Source organism: Propithecus coquereli, unplaced genomic scaffold (assembly GCF_000956105.1).
Source record: "Propithecus coquereli isolate 6110/MARCELLA unplaced genomic scaffold, Pcoq_1.0 Scaffold110, whole genome shotgun sequence".
Lineage (NCBI taxonomy): Eukaryota > Metazoa > Chordata > Mammalia > Primates > Indriidae > Propithecus > Propithecus coquereli.
The window spans coordinates 5156234-5176275 of record NW_012134970.1 but is presented as its reverse complement, the minus strand read 5'-3'; the positions used below and the strand labels follow the sequence as shown (position 1 = coordinate 5176275).

The following is a 20042-nucleotide window of genomic DNA, read 5'->3' as shown; positions in this document are numbered from 1 at the left end:
TATTCATTGCACAATGTACCTTTTTCTAAATGTTAAATCGCACATCTATTGCTTTTGCTATTCAAACAAGCATTCTATAGTACAGTATTTAGAATTGCTAGCACGCACAAAATACCAGGGAAGGGAATTTAGTGAATAAAACTGCTCAATTTGCCTTGAGTAGTACTCTTCATCTTCCTATGTATATAATAAATCTGGATTCTGTGTTTTTCTCGCAACTCTTTGATGAGCACTCTTAAATCTTCATGTGTAGCTCTGTGGAATAAATGGGATTTAAGACCTATTTGACCTCCTTTTTCTATCACCATTGATTCAATTTACCAGTTTTATATTTGTCATAATTACATAAAAAGATGATTTTTATTATTTATGGAATGCTTTGCCCACATATCAGTCATATGCCTTTTAGAACCAGTTTTGCCTAAAACACAACCACATTTTTAAAAGGGCCTCTGAAAAAGCTATTATATTCATTTCATTTCAATGAAGATAAAGGGGTTCAATCCTTATAAAAATGGAATTGTTTACATGCAGCATGAAGATATATTGAGCTCTACAGGTTATGGTAGAAAAATGAGACCCAGCTGCCCTCTAGGCACTAGTGAGTCACATATTGCACTTGATGGTCATTTCTTTGAGGTTTCACAATGTTAATGAAATGAGCCCTGATTTATCATTAGCTCCATTATTTGCCGCTGTAATTCTTCCATTCATTCTACCAGCAAGTTAATTTCTCTATTTTCTCCCACTCCATCTTTTCTCCTCTGACTCCACCGAAAGCCAAAAATGTCCCTGGAAAAATAAAGAACGTGGAAAACCTCTCTTCAGCCTCTCTAGATTTTTCTCCTTGAATCAAACTTAGTGAGTTTTCAGCAGAGCATTAATGAGCTGCCTAATTTTGGTCACCTATCTCAGTACTTTGATGTATGCATCTGATGCTTAATAATCCAAGTAAGAGACACTTCACATGTGGCATCTTCCACAGAATTTCAGGGAAGGTAAGTTCTAGATATATCAAACCTGCCCTCAGGTAGAGGGCTTTTCTCTATGAGTTCAACAGGCAGCTACACTATATTCTACAATAGTCCCTTTGAGTTGTGGAATGTTCCAGGCCTTGCCTCTCATTCCATGAAAATTGGGCAGTGATGGCAACTTATTGCCAACGGGAATGTAACTGGACCTCCTATCATCTGCTCTTAGCTTGCTCCCATCGTGGACTTGGTGAGAAACATCCCCTGTGCAGTGACAAAGCGGAACAACCTTAGGAAAGCTTTTCGGGAATATGCAGCCAAGTTTGACCCTTGCCAGTGTGCCCCGTGCCCTAATAACGGCCGTCCCACACTCTCAGGGACCGAATGTCTGTGTGTGTGCCAGAGTGGCACCTATGGCGAGAACTGTGAGAGACGGTCTCCAGATTATAAATCCGGTAAGTATCAGTAATCTGTTGTGAGGTAGACACCTTTTCTCTTCCAAAGTATATTTTAAATTGGTCAATTAAAACAAAACTTCTATTAGCAACTTCAACCTAGTGCAAACTCACAAGGAAAATAACCAGCAAAATGTATGCGTCTCAGCTGTAACCTACCAGCTATGTGACCTTGGGAAAGTTGTCTAGCTTCCCTATGCCTCCTTCTGTTCATCCACAAAATGGGAATCTACCCAGTACAATGCCTGTAATATAAAAATCAATAAAATAAAACATACTATAAAACAAAATATATGATTCTGTTATTAATATTATAAGCCTCCTATGTATTGTAATGTGGAATGAGGATGGCTTTGTGATAAAGGATAAATTAAGTCACAACCAAAGTTTTCACACAGGACTAAGGAGTGTTCATGGTTTCCTCAAATCCTCTTTAGAAAGAGGATGAGGCTTGGGAATGAGAATAAATTCCACTTACCTTAAAAAACACTATTTGATATATATTCTATTCAGAAGATGTTCACATTTACACACACATGTGCATGTACTTACACACAAATGTTTGTGACAGTTGAAAATGATCCGTAATGGTTGCCATCTTATTTAGGCTATTAGAATATGAAAGGGAAATCGGGCAATGTATCAGGCCCCTTCCAAAGTAATTTCTTTTACTCCTCACAATAATCCTATAATATTCCACAGAGGAGGTCACACAGCTAAAAATTGAGAAAACCAGGTTGGAGTGGCTTTAAAGCCCAAATTCTCTCAGCTGCACCATGACCCATGGGTGGGTATCCCTCCGTTTCAGATGCAGTAGATGGAAACTGGGGGTGCTGGTCTTCCTGGAGCACGTGTGATGCTACGTATAAGAGATCGAGAACCAGAGAATGCAATAACCCTGCCCCCCAACATGGAGGGAAACCCTGTAACGGGGAGAAGCGGCAAGAGGAAGACTGCACATTTTCAATCATGGAAAACAAGTAAGTCTGGGTAGGAAGGAAGAATGGTCGCTACCCCACTAACATAGACTGTTCACATAGCTATTATCGTACTGCTAAGTAAAGAAATAACTAGAATTTTACTTGTGCCAACACATCATATTAGTGAGGCATTGGATCTGCTGCTTTGCCTTTCTCTGTACATAATATTTTCTATTTCATACATATATGTATGTAATGTTTATATGCACACATATATGCATACACATGTAAATATGTGTATGAACATATATACGCATGCGCACACATATTTATTTTTCCCTTTTAGTGGACAACCATGTGTCAGTGATGACGAAGAAATAAAAGAGGTCGATCTTCCTGAGATAGAGTCAGATTCAGGGTGTCTTCAGCCAGTTCCTCCGGAAAATGGATTTATCTGGGTAAGCATCCTGACCATCACTTTGGGTTTGGAGTTCAAAAAAAAGAAAAACTTGAAGAGTATGAATTTTCTTTTAATTAGAGTTACTGTTTTCCTATTTTAATAATCTCCTGTTGACTTAAAAAGTACAAGATAGTATTTAGAGATGCTTTTCCACTCTTCTATCTTGAATTCCCTGGAGATGATTCCATTCCTGATTGTTAGACCAAAGGATAGCAGGTGGATTGTGTTCTTTGGTACTACTTAATTCACATGATTAAGATACATTTTTATAAAGAGAGAGTAGAACTTCTGCATAATATAGGTTTGGATGACTTGTAAGAATCTTCACCTAAGATCTGGCTGTTTATTTGTGATTCTGAGCAAACTCATGCCCTAAGGCACATCATCAGAGAGGCAAACTAGACTTGGCTATAATCATAGGAGGTGTTCGGTCTGTATTGTCTTATGAGGTTAGAAACCTGCAGAATTTTTAAGCAGTCAAAGCAATTTTAATGTGCCTGTTCGTTTTATCTTTTTATCATTAGCCACAATATTTAAAAAAAAAAAAAAAGATAAACCCTTTTTGTCAGACAGATCTGTCACTTTAGATATAAATTTTCCAGGAGATACATATTTAAAATTGATTACAGAAATCATGCTCCCTATTTCATTTTACCTTTATTAAACTCAACAGTATCTTTAAATTATTTTTTCATATTTATGATCAAAGATCAATAATACTCAGTCTCCAAGGCCAGCAAATAAATATTTCTGGAGCATAGTTTGGGCTAACACTTCCATGTTCGCTTCTTTTCTGCCCGTGTATTTGGTGTCGTGCCTAAAGGTTTAAGGGGAGGAAATATGTTAAAAGGAGGTAATTTTAGTCTTTGCTCTAGAACTAAGATTCTCAAACTCAACAATGCACTGGGAGGCTTGTTAAAACATAGATCGCTGAGTCCCACTCCCAGAGTTTCTGATTTGCTAGATCTTGGGCGGGGCCCAGAAATGTCCTTATCTAACAAGTCCTTGAGTAATACTGATGTTGCTGGTTCAGAAGCCGCACTTTGGGAACTTTTGGGAATTCTTTAGAACAAGGGTCAGATAACTATGTCCCAAAGGTCAAATTCAAACTGCCATTTAAAAAAAAAAGAATAAATAAAGTTTTATTGGAACTTAGCCACATTTGTTTATATTAATATATTGTCTATGGCAGAGGTGAGTAATTGCAATGGACACGGTATGGCCCACATCTGACAATCCAGATGCTTCATATCAAAAGCTTGCTGATCCCTTCCCTAGAACATTATCCTCAAAATAACAATTGTCAGATCTAGAGACTGAAATAACTTTTAATCTATTTATGCCAGCTGCATACAAAAACCATTAAAATTGACATTCTCATTTTAAAAACACACAAAGACTTTAAGCAGTAATTCATTATTCTTCTATCTCCTTTCATAAAGTTAGATTATATGTTTCTATTTTCATGGATAAGTTCACTCCTTGTTTTAATTTTCTCTTATTAAAGACCTGATCTCTGTCTGCCAATAGCTTTTACTCAAAAGTAACATAATTCTAACTTTTCCCAAGCCTCTTCTGGAATTTCTAGTAGCAAAATACCTCTTGTACAGATTCAAAGAGAGGCAGATATGCCTAATTCCAGGCTAAAGCAATGATGTCATTGCACAGGAGGATATTTGTCCAATGACCAGAAACAAATCCAACCCCTGTAAAGAACAGTGATTTTTGGCAAGGTTTCTTTGTTGGGTCAGTCTGGCAGATGTGTTGGTCTAAGCTTGATGATTGCAACATATGCTTACAGGTTATACCTGCATAAGAGAAATAGAAACAAACATTTAAGGCAATAATTTATTTCCAGAGGAATGCAAGAAAAAATGTGCAGCCTTTAAATAAAACATCTAAATCATTAGTACTATTAATCAGTCCATTTCCCTTGGAAACAAAGCCATACCAGTAAATAATCAAAAGTACAATTGTATTTTTGTGTTCAGGAAATTAAGATTCTTCCGGGAGACAAATTTAATCATGTGGCCAAGTAATTAATTACAAAAGTTCACAACTGAGCTTTCACCTTCTTCAAAGTTCCCGACTTCAATCCTCAAAGAATATCCTCCTACTCAATTCTTGGTGGGTGTTCTTCTCCCTCTCACTAAAAAGACAAACAAACAAACAAAATTGTGTTGTGTTATCATCTCCTTAAGAACGATAGTGTTTTTCATACTTTCAGCAAAGAGTGGTTAAGGCCTGTGTAAAGATTTATGAGACAGAGATCTTGTTGCGGAGTTGCCACTCAAGTGTCTGGGTGGGGCGGATAAATGTGATAAATGCTATAAAAATAGAGTTTGTACAAGTTTCCCCCAGAGCTGAAAGGGCGGTGCACCTCAAGAAGCTGGGGAAGTCAAGGAGGTTTGCACAGAGGATGTTCTATTTGAGCTGGGTCTTGAGAGAAGGAAGAGAGAAGGTGCTGAGGGTACAGAAAACAGCCAAGTGAAGACACAGGAGTCATGAAAGAGATGTTCAACAGATGGCAGGTGGTTTTGTTTTGCTAGAACACAGGTTTTATGGGAGAAAATGGCAAGAGATGGGATAGTAAAGTAGCTAAAGCTAATATTCTAAACTGAGAATTACAAGACCCATTTTATCTTGAAAATTTTAGTGAGCCCCACACATGACAGTAGTTGTACACTCCATTAATTGCAAAAATATATAATAACCCATAGGTTACTAGGGATTGAGTAACATTATTAAATGATTTGCAGTCTGTCACAATAGCAACTGTATATGTTTGCTTATATGAAAGATACGTTATTTATTCAGTTTCCAGGCACTACATGGTGAGTATATAGTTTCTCTATTCTAGCAATAGTAAGCCATCCCCTATATAGTGGGGAGCAAGTTTTTAACTAAAAAAAATATATATATAATCAATTTAGAGCAGCAATATGGAAGATGGGTTAGAAGAGTGACCAGTTAGAAAGTTGTCCTGACAAGAGACAACAAATACCATGAACAGAGACAGTGATGAAGGCAAAGGAAGGAGAGAACTTCAGGAGGTGCTTAGAAATAATAATTGAGAAGACTCTGTGACTGAGTAGATACAGAAGTGATGGATTAGAAAGACTCTAGATGACCCTGAGGTGTTTAGACAGTATTATTTATAACACTGATAATTTGCTGGTTTCTGTTTTAATTCTAGAATGAAAAGAAACTCTATTCGGTTGGGGACGAAGTTGAAATCGCATGCCTGACTGGATTCAAAACTGTTGGATACCAGTACTTCAGATGTTTACCCGACAGGACCTGGAGGCAAGGGGATGTGGAATGCCAACGTGAGGACTGGGCAAACGTTTTGTGTGACTACTCTGCAAAATCAATGTGCCTGATACATAAATACAGCAAAATCACACCCTTAGATCAGTACATTTTACTACTTTTTAGTAACTCTGGTAAAAAGATTTAGTGAGGCAGAAAATAGGGCTCATTTGCTAAAATTAGATTTCCAAGTATCTCTACATTTCGGTTCTCTTGCCCCTATATATTAACCTCATACACATAGGACTGCGAGGCATGCATTTCAGAAAAAATCCAGGAAGTCTGCAAGCTGTAACTAACTACAGACATCTGCCTTGCCTGATGTACAAATTGAAGCAAATTGTTGAGTCCCAGGAAGATGATATTTACACTCTTTATGTAGCAGAAATGGGATTTTGTGTGAGATGAAGTTTTCTCCAAGGCACTGCTGCTTGGAACGTGTTTACTTCCTTTGCTGAGAAAAAGTGAATAAGCTTGTCGTCTCTGCACATACCCATGCTAGAGCAAAGTAAAAAATGAGATTCAAACAAGACTCGAATGAGGACCCCAAAGACTTATTATGGGACATTATGAAGCAGCATTGACACCAGTGTCAATTACAATGTCCTGCCTCTGTGTCACTATGGTATATGGCAATATGGTAACTCGCATTTGGGAAAACCCACTAGGGAGGAGAGGAAAGAAAATATTTCTTGAAAGGAAAAGGTCCTAATGATGTAATGAAAGTTGGATGTATCTGGAGCCAGTTCCTTAGCCAGGGAACTTCAGATAATGGAACTAAAGAGAGTTTTTCAGTGGAGGAATCTGTGAGGGGAAGCCTGGGATCCTTAACCCCCAGGTTTTCTGATCAAAAGAAGACCCCAAAGCTGAATAACTGCAGTACATCTCATTAAAATAGCCTCTTGAGTTGCATAGAATCTGCCTACTTGTTGAGTATTCTGTTCCACAAAGCACATCTGCGATGTTGCTCTCCCTGCAGGCACAGAATGCCTCAAGCCAGTTGTGCCGGAAGTCTTGACGCTCAGACCGTATAAGAGATTATATAAAATTGGTGAATCCATTGAGCTAACCTGCCCCAAAGGCTTTGTTGTTGCTGGGCCATCAAGCTACACATGCAGGGGAAATTCCTGGACACCGCCCATTTCAAATTCACTCACTTGTGAAAAAGGTAAGTAGCAGCTCAGGCTTCTGGGGTCTGATGAGGTGGCGCACCCCAAGATTGGTAGTATAGCATCTACAGCTGTGCTATTTCCTCAGCACAGAGGCACAGAGAGGCTAAATTAGACACTAAGTTAGATAGTCTGGGTCAAACAGGGACTATGCAACAGCTCTGCTAATTCTCTAAGCTCTCTGCCATCCTGCCTTCTTTACTCTCTTCTTTTATAATGTATGCAGGAAAGAGGGACAGTTAACTTTTTGAATAATCTTAAATAAAACTATTACTAAAGAGATTTCATGGGAATTGATGAAAACTTCAGGTTAATATTATGTCTTGGTTTCACTAGACTCTTGACCATAACAATAAATTATAAATAATATAAATGTCAGAGGAATGAATTTATTTGGAAAGTATAGGCTTCAGAAAGTTAAGATCCTCTGGACACCTTGGGTAGTATCTCCTTTGTAAAATACACGTGTGTGCCCACACGCTCACACCCACGCATCACACACACAGCTCTGCCCTCAGATGAGAAATCGAAATTATAATCCAAACTGAAAGATATGAAATGTTTTACATCTAGATAAAGGAAATCAATATTCTATTTCATATACTTTCTCTCTGTTAATACTGACAGAAAGACCAGTGAGAGGAAGTCACAGCAAGAGAAATGCAATAATCAATAATACTGGACATTATGAGGTAAAGAGACTTTCAGGCTGTCACTTGGCCAAGAAAACGCTCTTAATTCTTTCAACGAGAAACAGTTTTGCTTCCTGAAGAAGTGAGACACTGCATGGCTCCACAGTTATTTTCTCCCTTCCTCTGAGAACTCCATGCCTTCAGCAGCCCTTCAGAGGATCTTCTCACCCTCAGCCCTTTAAACATTGTAGTGTTCTCACTGCCAAGGGGCTCCTGCGCTGGGCGGGGTGGGATGCTCAGCTTCAACCTGATGCTTATAGATGGGGCAGACTCCTTGCATGGGATCATTGACAGTTTTTAATCAGTAGTGACAGATGCTCTGTGCTACTTGAAAGCTGACTCTCCCTGGACACATTGTATAGCTTGCTGCTCCTCCCTGGCCTAAGCGTGGATTTATTTACAAAGGGCAAAAAGGCATAGCCAAAGAAAATGAATCCCATGTCAGTGTAAATCTTAGTAGCTGAAGCCTTCCCAGAGTTACAGGTCTCCAAGTTCATGAAGGGTCTGAGCCAAGTTTCACCAGATGGAATGAGGGTCCTAACAAAGGATAATAGCAGGAAATAGAAATAGCAGTGAAGGAAAAAAACCTATGAAATTTTTGAATCTTTATTTTTGCTTTTAACATACACTACCTTCCCTTATCAAACCTTTTACCTGATAGGCTAAGACGAAAAACCGTAAGCTGCGTCTCTGGTTCTGCCCTGTAATTGGTGGCACTGTCTAGACATAGCTGCTTATTTCCTCTCTTGACAATTCACTTGCTCACAGAGGCCGTTTGATTCTGTGGATGGCTGATTAGTCAGGTCCAGATCCAGGAAGTTCATTTCATCCAACAGTCTTAGGAAGTGGAAGTCGGCTCCAGGTCCAATTCAACCAGTCTAAAGGTTCTCTGGGTGGGCCTCAGCATAAACAAAGAAAAAACAAGGTTTCCCTTTCCATATGATATATTCCAAGTGTTATTTCCTCTATTTTCATCCCCTTCCCTCATATACATACTCTTTAATTCCTCATCTTTGTTCAAGCATCATTTCCTTACTGTTTGCATTTGGGGTCTTTATGGTATATGGTCTTCTGAAATCATGTTCCCTCTCTTCAAAATATCTGTCTGAGCCTTAAATTATAAATCCATTATGGTGATTATTTAATATCTGTTTTTGTAGTATCCTTTAGATTCAAGAAAAAAGGAACCACAGCTGTTTCCTTCCTTCCTCCCTCCCTCCCTCCCTTGCTACCTCACTTCGTCCTTCCTTCCTTTCTTTCCTTCTCTCCTTTCCTTTCTTCCCTCTCTCCCTCCTTCCCTTCTATCCTTCCTTTCTTTTTTTCACCATATTATCCTAGTGCCTAGAATATCATGCAGGAATAAATAGCCACATTTAGGAGTTGCATTTCTCCATTGAATCTTCTTGTAGGAAAATCTGACTTTCAAGTCATTATCCCCAAATAAACATTTGCACAACTCTCATTGTTAACATCCATGTTGTTAAATCTAACGGAAATTATTTTTGTCCTCATCATCTTTGACTTCACAGCAACCTTCAACAGTGTTGACCTTCTGCACAAATGCTCTTTCTTTGGCTTCCAAAACATATCGTCTTCCTGTTTAGATCTTACTTCTCGAGCTGTTGCCCTCTGTTTTTGGCAGACTCCTGCCCATGCTTGGACATTAAATATTGGAGTTCCTCAAGGCTCAGATTTGTCCCTTCACCTCAAACTGCACTCTCTTGCTAGGGAATCTTACCAACATCCTTAGCTTCAAAGATTCCCCCATAAACTAATGACAAATTCAAATCTTTGGCACAGACTTCTCTACTGAGCTTCAGACATAAATATCTAAATTCCTATATATCTGTTTTGTTTGGATACCTTAAAGATATCACAAATTCAACACACAGAGAGAAAAACTCTTGATTCATGATGCTTTCCTCCCTAAAACTAAATATTTTCTAATACTTTCTCTTTCACGTCAGGCACTAATGTCTATTTTTTTAAGCAAACCAGAAATCTAGGAGTCATACTTGATGGCTCTCATAACTTTCTTACAATATGTAATGTCACCTGTTTTACCTCCTATATGTGTCTCGAGTTTATGCACTTCTCTCCATTTCCACCTCCAGCACCCTGGTCCCAATGACCATCCTTTTTTTCCTCAACTACTATAGTAACCTCACAGACTGTCTACCCAGAGCCCTCTGGACCACCCTGCCTTTTGAAATCCATTTTCTGCACAGAAGCCAAAATTACTTCCTTTGTCAAAATCCAGAACTGATTTTGTCATACTCCCTCCTGCTTAAAGCTCATCGAAGGCTATCCACTGCTTATAAAATGAAGATGAAAATCCTTCAAAGCCCCTAGTGGCCCTGCACAGCCTACCACATACCTATTTCTCTGGCCACATCTTGCTGCCTGCTCTTGTTTTTCTGCATTTAACCCTCACTGGATTCTTTCAGTTCTAGGAAAGTCACAAGCTGCCTCCCTCTGAACACTTTCATATCTGATGTTCCCTCTGCTTTCAATAGTATCCCTTTTCTTTCTCCATTATACTATTTCTAATTTCCTAGCTACATCAATTTTTATTATATGCTTTCTCTTTAATAACTCTTATAATGGCAGAAATTCTATATGTATATTAGTGCGCTTGTTCGATTAATGTCCATCTGCTCCCACAGGATTATAAACTCTGGAGCATAGGATCTGGTTCATATTTTGTCAATCCACTATCCCCAGAATCTAACAGAGTGCTAGGAACATCATAAGTGCTCAATAAATATTTGAAAAATAAATCAACAAAAATTTCAATAATTCCATTTTCTTTAGTTGTCTAAACATATAGCAATTTTAGGTCAGAAAATGACAGCTTATGTGAGTTGTAAATGAGCTTTCAGATGAAATGTTGTTTTATGACAACATATTTAGAGAAACCAAAACGAATAACTCCAACTCCAGGAGATAAATGAACCCTCATGACTACCTCTTCTCCCGAATTCAAGCTTACCAATGGAATCCATGCTGTGCACTGTTCTATTCTTCCTTTTCTTTTGTTTCAGAAATTCTGACAAAATTAAAGGGCCATTGTCAGCCAGGACAAAAACAATTGGAATCTGAATGCGTTTGTCTATCTCCAGAAGAAGACTGCAGGTAAGAGATACTCTATAAACTGTGTTTGGAAATCTGGAAAACCAGTCTAGTGTAACCAGCTTGATGGAAGAGCTGAGCTTCTTGAAGCATAAACATGAAATATGAATTTTTCACATAACTGATACCCCTGTGCTTCTGTTGAATTTCTCCTTCCCCATTGGGTAGCAAGTTTCTTAATTATCCTTCAGCCCAGTTCTGTAAGTTTGCATGGCTTTTGTTTATTAAAACAGTCTTATTTTGGTTATAAAGACTTAACTCTTGCCCATTTAAAAACTTCAAACTCAATTAGATAAAAGCCTTACTTTCCCGTTCTAAGTATAGGAGAAGGTTATAACTAGAAACACGTGCGCGCGCCTACACACACACACACACACACACACACACACACACACACACACACACACATCTTTGCCAGTTGATTCTTTGATGCTGGGACAGAGAGCATGGAGAAGAAAACTTATATATCCTCATGTGACTGCCATGACTAGATGGCTATCTCCTCTTTGTTGATATAATTGCCTTTTCTTTATATGAACAAACCCAGAGTGTCAAGGTTGCTATTAATTTAAGGGCTAGTTTCAGTCTAATTTAAAAGCAAATCCAAAATAGCATTTGTTTAACATAAAATTTTGTTTCCCTATCTCACAAAATCAATGCAGAGATAGCCAATCTAGGGCTAATATGGTGATACTCTTATTTCGTATAGGACGGAGGCTTCATCCTGCTCTCTGTTCTGCCATCTTTAAAGTGATTTTATGGTCCAGGATTGCTCTGCTGGAGCAGGAAGGAAGGAAGATCAAAAATGGGGCCCATTCTCTGTTTTTAAGATACCCTGGAAGCGCCACCACTTGGGTCCATCTCACCAACCTTCTCTTATGTACACGAACACGTGTACCTGCAAGGGAGGTTGTGAAATGCAGTTCTCTGGCTGCATGCATAGCCATTCTAAATAAAATGAGATTAAATTACTGAAGAGATGAAATAATGAACATTGGGGTAGGAAGCCAAAAAAGTGTGCACAGTTGTTAATATTCACTTTCAACACTGATTAGCTCTCGTGTTCCTCTGTGCTGCAGATGAAAATGCTTGTGGAGACACATTTATCGTCTTTTTGGAGAACACTACAGGGTCATTTTCTGTATAATTCTACCGACACATGCAATCCAAAGGTAGCTCTATTTGCCCTCCTCAGTGTTCACCACAGTGGTCCACCAAGTAGCTACTTAGTAGCTACTTGCTGCTGGAGTCCCCATGCATAGAAGATGGCCTTCTGGACCCCACTTACAATATTCACATTGTCCACTTGACCCAAAGGAAACTGCTTTCTTTATCTGTGCAATAACAAGTCGTAAGAATACAGGCTGCCCCCTGAAACTCCTGCTTCATCCCTGCCATACCTCTCCAGCTTCCTTCTGTGGGCCTCACTTCTCTTTCATATGGGATCAAAGTATTTGTGGGAATGGCTGGCCCCACCGATTAAGTTCTATGAATAAAAGTGGCCTTTTGTTCTCAGCCATGGTCTCTAGTTCCTGGAAACAATCTGACATGCTGGGGCACTGGTTGTTAACTCTAAAGTTGACATCAGAGAAGTAACTCGAAATAATCAAGGGGATCTTGCCCTCTCTGCAAGAGAAGGGCAAGGCCATTTGTTACTTCTTGGTAGCACAACTGATTACTCTACTCAGAGAGATTGAAGAAGTTACCCAGAGAATGACTTAAAAACTCATGCTCGTAATCACAATACGAATACACTTGAAAAGTTATATAATAAGACTCTCTATGACATGTCCTTAATTGTGTTGTAATTAATAAGTGTTTTAGAGTTCAGAGGAGGTATAGGCCACCATGGGCTACATGGATCATGATAAGCATCAGAGTGTAGCCAGCAATTGAGGTGGACACGTTTGGGCAGAGAAGAGAGACAATATACTACAGATTAAGCAGAGTATGGATGGCAGCAAAGAAAAAATAATCTTATCAGTGTAGAAAATGATCAATACAATTGTCAGGTGATCAATACAATTGAGAAGGTTAGGAAAATAGGACTAGAAAAGGAAGTTGATTGGAGTCAATATACGGAAGCTCTTGATTATCAGAATTTAAGAATTCAGAGTTTAATTTGAAGGCAACTGGGAATAATACCAAGGTTAAGATGAAATTTTAGGAAGATCAATCACAGGCAGCATGCAAGATAAAATGAAACAACATTCTGAAAAGAGAAAAAAAGCAAGAGGAAGAAAACTGGGTGGTGGGTTAATGTATTACATTGGCTACATACTCATTTTTTTCTGGCCTTCATATGGAAATGCTTGCTTTCCTTTCTTGTGCAGCCATTATTCAGAAGACCTCTGTGTGTTTGATACAGACTCCAACCATTACTTTACTTCATCTGCTTGTAAGTTTCTGGCCGAGAAATGTTTAAATAATCAGAAACTCCATTTTCTACATACTGGTTCCTGCCAAGAAGGTCCACAGTTAGAATGGGGTCTTGAAAGGACAAAACTTTCATCCAATAGCACAAAGAAAGAATCCTGTGACTATGACACCTGCTACGACTGGGAAAAATGTTCAGGTGAGCTCCAGTGGTCACCGCATGGTGGAATTGCTCTCACTCAGTTGGCATATCTTATTTGCATTTCTATATCATCTTTCTTAAGAATAACTTTTCCTGAATCAAAAATGATTTCTTTTCATTGTAAAAATTGTATAAAATAATTTAAACAGAAAGGAAAAATATAACCACCCACAATTAGAAATAAGTACTTCAATAATTTGGGTATGTATATTTCTGATCTTTTCTCTGTGCATACATAATCAATGCCACCCTTAAGCTCCAGTGAGAAGAGCACCTCTTCTGATCCCATGTTTCAGGCACCCCTCCCCACTCCTAGCTTTAGAGGGCCTTCATTAGAATTATCTAAGTTTCCCTCTGGTGGTTGGGATTGGCTGGGGCTAGCAGTGCTATCCAGGTAGTACTGGGTTTCACGTGGATGCCAGTTGCCAGAGGTCTTCCTTAAATTTGTTTAAGATCCTCTCCCAGTGCCTGGGACCAACCGAGGCTGGCAGTGTTATTCAAGCAGGGTACCCAGAGCCCAGACAAGGTCCCATACGGACCCAGCACTGTTTCTCCCCTGGGAACACATTCTAACCCTCTACTGCTTCTCCTCCCCACCATGCATGGGGTTGACCAGATGACCCAAAGAGCTGTGGGGCTCATACCTGTGAAGTCATCTTGGGCCCAGAGCTATACCCTCATTTCCAGAGAGCAGCTTGGCAAGCAGATTGCTCCCACTGACCACCAGGGTATTCTTGTTCAACATTGGTTGAGATTAGACTGCCAATATGGTGTTGACACTCTAATTTGGGGTGACTCTAATTGCTTATAGACAGGCATCCCATAAGAAGTTTTGCCCCAGGGCCTCACATGCCTCAGGGGTGGCCCTGCATATAATATAAATTTTTAAAATATAAAATAGAATCATACTCTACGTGCTATTCTATATATTGCTGTTTTTCACTTACTGTGTTGTGAAACTATTTCCATGTCATCATATTTTACTTTGCCACACAATTTTCAATGTCTACAGAAGTCTGTATGGATATTCTGTGATTTATTTAACCAACTTCTGGTTAGGCATTCAAATTTTCCCCTATATTTTGCTATTATAAACAGTGCTGTGATAGATAAATCTGTAATCTAAGATTATTGTCTTAGAAGATTATATACCTTAGAATATTGAATTTCTAGGTAAATGCTATTTTAAAATATAAAGTTTTTATTGATACAATGTATCAACTACTTTCTGGAAATGTTTTTACCATATTTTTTTCTAATCGATAACATGCAATAAAGACCGCCCTCCCACATCCTCACCAAACCTTGGAGTTATCACTCCTTTATAACCATGCCAATTTAATACTTAAGACGTGGCATTACATTTCCATGTTCCACAAGCGTATTGATTTGGCATTACACTTGTAAATTGCATAGAATTGCATAGAAATTGCAGGAACTTCTCAGCAGGCCATATGCTTGAAGATGAACTTTGACCCTGAAATAGCCCAACTAAGCTTCATATATTACACAAAGATGAATTGGAGATTAGGATTTAACAGAAGTTAAATAGGAAGTTAGATTTCCCTTGTGACACATTTTCAAAAAAAATATCTTAAATTGGGGCATAAAGTATGCAATGGAAACTTGTTGAAGTATTACATCTAACTTTTACTAAAACTACTTCTACAAAAAGAAAACACAAAAACTGTGCTATTCCTTTTGGCTCCTCTTTCATTTTCTGGCCCAGTGTCCTTCAGCTAGGACCTGGAATGGGGAGAGATTTTATCACCCAAATCCAGGGCCTTCTTGATCCGCTTAAAGCTGATTATCAACATTCAGCTCTCTTGACAGGCTGCAAGATTGAAAGAGCTGAAAGTATTATGCAGCATCATTTCTTATTTAAACATAAATCTTTTCTCTGAGAAGTGTAGTGTAAGAATATTATCATCAAAAATACATGGAGAAAAGAAGAGAAATTTGGACAGCAGGGAGGATAAAAAATGGTCCCTGACTACACTACAATAAATAGGTAGGTCAGGTATTTGGGGCTGTTTAGTGTTAGCCTCAACTCTTTGACATTTATCATGAAGGAAAGGTCTCCATGGCACTCTTCTGTTGCAAAGAATTTCTTTTCTGCTATTTTCCCACAAATTAGTCTTTTCAAATATGCCTGAGTGAAAAATAATCAGCAGCTTACAATTTCATCAAAATATCTATATTTATTACCCCTTTGCTGTACATATTTCTAAATCCCTACAGATTCTAGAAGTCTAAGTTCTTCTAAAAAGGAATAAGAAAAAGTTTGAATATCTAACTGATATTTCTCAAGTTAGCAGAATGCTTTGGGGTCATCAAACTAATATGTGAATATTTATAAGAGATTTGTTTAAGCAATTGAAAATATCTGTTGATCGTGCACACAATCAGAAAACTCAAAGCATTTTTTTCATAAAGATAAGGTCTGCCTCTGCCAGCCTTCTTTAATTGATGAGCAAAAATCAGTGTCACAGAGAAGTCTATAAAACTGCATCAATGTACGAACCATAGCATTCATGAAGAAAGAGACAGCTAGAAATATATTTCTTACCCAACCCATTCATGGCAAGTTGGGATATTAGTAATTTTGAGTTGAATTGTGTGTCACCTTGATTAAATTTTATTCTTGATTACATTGTTCTCTTTATTACTCCTCTTTTCTTTCTTTATCTAAAATAAAATAAGAAAAAGTTTAAAATGAAACTTCAAAGTAACATGAAATTCACTTTTCAAAAGTTAAAACACGAATAGCTTCCCTAGGGAGTCTATTTTTATGGATATTAAGTGTTTTGCCCGAATTTAAAAAAATATTCACCACCAGCCAACAGGAAGGGGAAATTTATTCAGCAAACATCCATTTAGCATCCAACATGTGGAAGTCACTATACAAGGCATGGTGATGGGATAGAGGTTGTATAGCCCTCAAATTGTTCACAGTAGTTGGAGGAGTAGCATTACACAGTAATTGCATGAATCGCTTCACCGCAAGGCAGGATGTGATGAGAGCTGTAATAGAGATAAATACCTTCTGGAAGGGTTTCATATGCATGGAAGTGTGAGAACTGAGTGGTGAAGCATGAATTAGTAGAGGTAGTGGGAAGGGGCTTTTGGTGCTGGTACTCTGAAAATAATCGGGCTAAGAGCATTTAAGCCATAACCATATTGAAAAAATGGTGACTGTGGCCCTTGCAAAAGCCTAGGGAACTGGTTTCCTCAGCAGAGGTGAACAGTCTCCTGTCCTTCACCAAACCCTACCCCTTCCAACAATGGACAAGAACTAGAATCTTCTCTAGCTGGTTGACAGAGAGCATAGAAAGGAAATGCATGCTTTTTCATGAAATGTTTCCTGATTCAAGCTTGGGAGGTTATGTATGCCCCAAAATATATCCATTTCTTCTAGATTTTCTAGTTTTTGTGTGTAGAAGTTTTTGTAGTATTCACACATGATATTTTGTATTTCTGTGATATCAGTTATAATCAATTTTTCATTTTTAATTGAGCTTATTTGAGTCCTTTCTCTTCTATTTCTGGTTAATCTAGCTAGAGGTCTATTGATTTTGTTTGTCTTTTCAAAGAACCAACTTTTTGTTTTGTTGATTCTTTCTAATTCTTTTTTGTTTTTTTGGGTTTCCATTTCATTAAGTTCTGCTCTGAGCTTTGTTATTATTTCCTTCTGTTGGCTTTGGGTTTGGTTTGCTCTTCCCATTCTAGTTCCTTGAGATGTGACATTAGGTTGATAATTTGTGATCTTTCTATCATTTTGATGTAAGCATTTAAGGCTGTGAACTTTCCCCTTAGCACTGCTTTTTCTGTATCACATAGATTTTGAAAGCTTGTGTCCCCTTTGTCATTCAGTTTTCATCCATTCAGCCAAATGGGGTATAAAGTCATGTCAAAGAGCTCAGACCTGTGAGTTATGTATTATTTAAAACTTGCCTATACCATGTACTGATTGTGTGACCATAAGTAAATTGCTTAACTTCTCTGAGCTCAGTTTTCTCTTCTATAGAATTAATACAGTAATATAGTTTTTATGTTTGTTGTGAGGATTTAATGAAATAAAGCATACAAAGTGCTTGGTTTACTGCGTGGTTTCATGGTACATGCTCAATAAATGATAACTATAAATGTACTTAGGCAATACCAATGATAAAAAAACAGGAAGGACAGACTGAAGACATTGTAGAAATGGATTGATAGGAGAAGTGATTGATTAGATGTGGGCACTGAGTGAGGGGGAGGTGCCAGAGATAGCTCAAACACTGATTGGATGTGGGGTAAGTGAGAGAGATGGATTCCAGAGATAGCTCAAATCCTGATTGGTTGTGGGCAGTGAGACAGGGGAAGGTGTCAGAGATAGCCCAACTCCTGAACCTTACTGGCTTACTGGTGTTCTCTTACATCCAAGCTTCTCCATTTAACCCCAGTGGAGTCTCTTGGGTCATTGCCTCCATTTCAGCTCACCACCCTGAAGATGAGTTAGGTAAAACCAAACTCTAAAGTACTGTGGTAATTCATACTGTCTTTCTCTCATTGCAGTCTCCACTTCCAAATGTATCTGCCTGTTGCCCTTCCAGTGCTTCAAGGGTGGAAACCAACTCTACTGTGTCAAAATGGGATCATCGATGACTGAGAAAACAGTGAACATCTGTGAAGTGGGAGCTGTAAGATGTGCAAACAGGAAGGTGGAAATACTGCATCCTGGGAAGTGTTTGGCCTAGCACAATCTCTGATAAACAGATTCACTATCCAAAATTATTTCCTATAAAAGGGCACTCTTATACAAACAGCAGACCAGTATGCCCAGAAGTTACTGACAGAAATTCATTTGTGTTAGTCTCAGATCATTATTCTCCCCTGACTTTCCTGTTTTAGTGCTCCCTATCCAGTTCCAGCTCACGACGCTCTGTATCACACCCCCAGGTAATAACTTCCACATCAGTCTATTAAATCATTCTGTTCACATTGCACAAAAATAATGAAACTTCTAAGGCCCTTATGATGCCTGTGATATTAGGTATTCTCACAATTAGAAACAAGAACAAAAACCATAATTTTCTTCAATGAATCAATAAAGAGAAATCTACAGAACCTGTAAAAACACATTTTTTTAAACCCAACCTTCTTGTATTCATTCAACAAATAATTTCGGAGTATCTGCAGCATGTTAAGTACTATTCAAGATCCTGAGAAATCAGCAGTGACTAAAACAGACACAGGCTCTTGCCTTCATGAAGTGCGCATTCATGTGGGAATAGATAATACAAAAAGTAAAATGAGCATGTAAAATATGTAGTATGTTTGATGATGACAATTGCTATGGAGAAAAGTAAGAAGGGAAGGGTGGGGCCCAGCCTTAATCCTCATTTTATGCAAGGAAATATTCCATAGCAATAAACATCACTGCAGGATGGTTTGACTCAAGTAGTTCAGAATAAACTCATGGAGTTCATTCTCTGAGGAAGAATAGGGATTCTCTTTGCCTCAGTTCAAGTGCATCACATAGCTTTTAAGCTGAAGGGTGGGATGAATGGAAAATTGTCAGAGAATTTTTAAGGAACTATTTTTAAAGTAAGTCATCTTTTATTAGGCCACATGAAGTAGACATCCATTTCTTAGAGAGGCTAGGGTGTCATTTTGAATTGGAGAAGACAGGCATCTTTGGAATAGCAGTTCCGAAATATCAGGATACATCAGAATCACCTAGAGGGTGTGTTAATACACATGCCAGGGGCCCACCCCCAGTTATTGATTCAATAGGTCTGGGGCGGGACCTGAAAATTTGTCCTCCTAGAAGTGATCATCCTCTAGTTTAGACATCCCCTGGTTTAGACATCCCCTAGTTTAGACATCCCCTAGTTTAGACATCCCCTAGTTTAGACGTGGAGTCATCAGTTAATCCTGACATAGCAATGAATCTCAAAACCAGAGCCAGCCAACCTCCAAGCAGATGAGTGAATCAGACTCCCTTCCACCAAAACTCACTGGATTCTCACCTAGTGGAAGGAGAATATTAGCCACAGCCAGCCAGGAGCACTCTTGCCAGACTTTGTACAATAAATGCACCTCCTCTTCCATCTCATTATTCACAGGATGTTGGCAGAATCTAAAATATCTTGTGATATCAAAGGAGAAGAATGGGGAAGTAAAAAAATCCTAGAAACAGAAATATTTTCCTTGTGTAACAGAAGCTGAGCAGGTCCTTTCCTTTTCCTCAGAGTCAGAGACCCATCTTTTCCCCAATCACACCACACATTCCCTTCTCACCGTGAGAGTGGTGCAGGCCACTCTTGTGAGCATGCCACCTTCAGCACGCCCAAGACACCAAACTAAAG

General features: G+C 38.6%; 1 protein-coding gene across 1 annotated transcript in view; it reads left to right on the top strand.

Annotated features, from left to right (window-relative positions):
• C6 (complement component 6) overlaps positions 1-20036 on the top strand; it is an 82194-nt gene extending 62158 nt beyond the window's left edge. The window contains exons 10-17 of the mRNA XM_012649577.1: positions 1201-1426; positions 2235-2406; positions 2693-2804; positions 6003-6135; positions 7098-7286; positions 11024-11114; positions 13445-13686; positions 18247-20036. Coding sequence (XP_012505031.1) covers positions 1201-1426; positions 2235-2406; positions 2693-2804; positions 6003-6135; positions 7098-7286; positions 11024-11114; positions 13445-13686; positions 18247-18428 — 1347 coding nt within the window. The 3' untranslated portion in view covers positions 18429-20036. The remainder of the gene's footprint in view (positions 1-1200; positions 1427-2234; positions 2407-2692; positions 2805-6002; positions 6136-7097; positions 7287-11023; positions 11115-13444; positions 13687-18246) is intronic.
• Positions 20037-20042: the final 6 nt, after the last annotated feature.